Source organism: Sinocyclocheilus anshuiensis, unplaced genomic scaffold (genome assembly GCF_001515605.1).
Source record: "Sinocyclocheilus anshuiensis isolate Anshui unplaced genomic scaffold, SAMN03320099.WGS_v1.1 scaffold708, whole genome shotgun sequence".
Classification (NCBI taxonomy): domain Eukaryota; kingdom Metazoa; phylum Chordata; class Actinopteri; order Cypriniformes; family Cyprinidae; genus Sinocyclocheilus; species Sinocyclocheilus anshuiensis.
The window spans coordinates 261,392-263,940 of NW_015555881.1; the positions used below are offsets into that span (position 1 = coordinate 261,392).

Consider the following 2,549-nt stretch of genomic DNA (forward strand, 5'->3'; position numbering starts at 1 on the left):
TAATACTAATAATCTGGACATTGTCAAACGTGGTGAGGAATGATAACAGAAGAAAAACGTGTTCTCATCTATAAATGAATATGATTTTACGGCATGCATAAAAATACTTCCCCAGCTCGGGAAGCAAAGCTAGGACTTTGACAGAAGACGTGGAACCGCTTGAGCATCACCGTAGAGCCGTTTTCAATTACAACAAACAAGAACAGGAAAAAAGGTATATATTTTTAGCACCACAGACAGAAGGAAATAGCACCTAGTTTACCGATATTGTGTTTCCTCAGTGTGATGTGTGCTCTTCTGATACAGGGAAGCACAAATTCATGAACGTCAGATCAAAGATTCCCCTCATGCACACAGGTCGCGATCTCACAGACCTATGGAAGCCACTTCAACACGACAGGTACACTCTAAAAAATGCTGGGTTGTTTCAACCCAATGTTGGGTCAAATATGGACTAACGCAAATCAATGCTCACATTACGGCTGTTTCTTACTTTTATTGTCATTTTGTTCTTTAAATTACAAAAAGACCTTGTTGACATCTGGAATAAGACATTTTGTTGCTGTTGCAGTTGCTTTTTTGTCGTATTTTAATAATTTCCTTTATTTTCTCTTCTTCAGATTCACTGGAAATTTCCACAGGCTCTTATTTGGGGGGTTATTTATTATTTTTTAACCAGCAGCTCTGTCCTTATCGCTCAATGGGTTCACATGCATGTTTTGAAGCCAGAACCCAAAAAATAAAAAATCACTTCACCGGAAAAAAAATATACAGAAAGTACTTACAAACATAGACATTTTTTTATATATATATTTATATATATAATCACCATTCCAGGTAATGGAAGACAAGTATGCACAAAAAAAACAAAGCTTAGAAGTGGAAAAAGGAACAAGATAAAACCCAAGCAAACAGACCAGCGGAAAAGATTTCTCGTACGAGAAATGCCGAACCGGACGTGCATAGAGCTACAAGTCCATGAACAGGCGGGAAATAAAAGGATGGATCTAATCTGTCTATACAGCCTGTGGGAGGGGCGAAGAGTCGGATGAGCGTAAAGTGGGCGGGGCTGGGAGAGACGCGAGCGATGACCTCATCCAGTTTCAAAACTTGCATGTGATGCAGAGGCTACACTGAGGTTAAAAAGGTTGCTCTGTTATAAGAACCCATTGCTTAGACATCCATTCTTTCTTCAAATTTCTTTTATCCTTACTTTGGTATCTGTCGGGTTTGTTTGGAAACACAAAACTTTACAAATAAGTCGTCCTATTTCTTTCTTGTGTTTTGTTTTCGGAGAAAATGAATATGTTTTGTTCGCGTGTGCTCGCTGAGCAGTCTTAGCCGATGAAGCAGGCCGGTCCGACCTCAAAGCCGAACTTCTGCGTCGCTCCGCCGAAATCGTTGAACATAATGTCAACAAATGGTACCTGCTCCACTTTTGGTGTGTTGATCTCAAGAATAGTCTTTTCATAGCCCTTTTTCAACTGCGGGAGGTAAGAAAGGGAGCATTACGAACATCGCTTGTGAGAGTTTTCAGTTTAAACGTGCTAAAAAAAAAGACTTTAGAATTCGGACGCACATACTATTACTAATTTTACAACGACTTTTAAAGTTCCGAATTCAGCAAATATTTCTAGCTCTTACCGCACATCCGTCGACGGCGGCTCTGATGTATGGGTTGTTATCGTAAGACATCTCCTCATCATTGGAGCCCAGGAAGCGGATGGCTTTATCGTAAGAGTCCAGTTCCTGGTCGTGCCAAGCCACCGATTGGTAACAGTTGTAAGTCAGGTTCTGCCGAGCCGTGGCGCTGAGTAAACGCAGGAACGTCATCTGGACCACTCCGATCGGATTGCCCTCCGCATCCACGTACGAGAGCTGTTCAGACAAACAGACAGCAGTGCGGTATAGATAAAAGCTGGACAAACGCCCCCTAGAGGTTCTGCTGAAAACTACACATCACACCCCTCTGGTCCTACGCTATTTTATGATCACTGACTATTGTTTTAAATTTGGGTTTAAAACTCTACAATGGCACAAAAAAAAAAAAGAAAAAAGTTCTTAATAATAATAATAACAGTTACCAAAGTGTTAAGATAAGATATATTCCCCGAAAACACCTAATATCTTTTATTGCGTCTTAAGTAAATTAATGTTTTTGATAAAAAAAAAAAAAAAAGGCAAACTTGTTTTTACAGTGAAACCATTGTCAATCTTTTTTAATAAATACTTAAGTATAACAATTATGTATATACACTTTTGTTCAAAAGTCTGGGGTCATCAAGGCTGCATTTATCTGGTCAACAGTAATATTATGAAATATTATTACAATACTAAATAACTCCAGTCTTCAGTGTCACATGATCCTTCAGAAATCATTTTAATATGCTGATTTGGTGCTCAAGAAACATTATTATCAATGTTAAAAACAGTTGTGCTGCTTTGGGATTCTTTAATGAATATTAAGTAAAAAAAAAAAAAAACAGTATTTATTTGAAATATAAATCTTTGTAACATAAATGTTTTTACTGTTACTTCCGATCAATCCG

General features: G+C 38.1%; 1 protein-coding gene across 2 annotated transcripts in view; it reads right to left on the reverse strand.

Annotated features, from left to right (window-relative positions):
- Positions 1-465: 465 nt before the first annotated feature.
- col5a1 (procollagen, type V, alpha 1) overlaps positions 466-2,549 on the reverse strand; it is a 115,432-nt gene continuing 113,348 nt past the window's right edge. For both annotated transcript variants that reach the window (XM_016470190.1, XM_016470189.1), the window contains exons 65-66: positions 1,645-1,878; positions 466-1,484 (exon numbers count right to left, since the gene is read on the reverse strand). In XM_016470190.1, the coding sequence (XP_016325676.1) occupies positions 1,338-1,484; positions 1,645-1,878 (381 nt within the window). In that variant the 3' untranslated portion in view covers positions 466-1,337. The remainder of the gene's footprint in view (positions 1,485-1,644; positions 1,879-2,549) is intronic.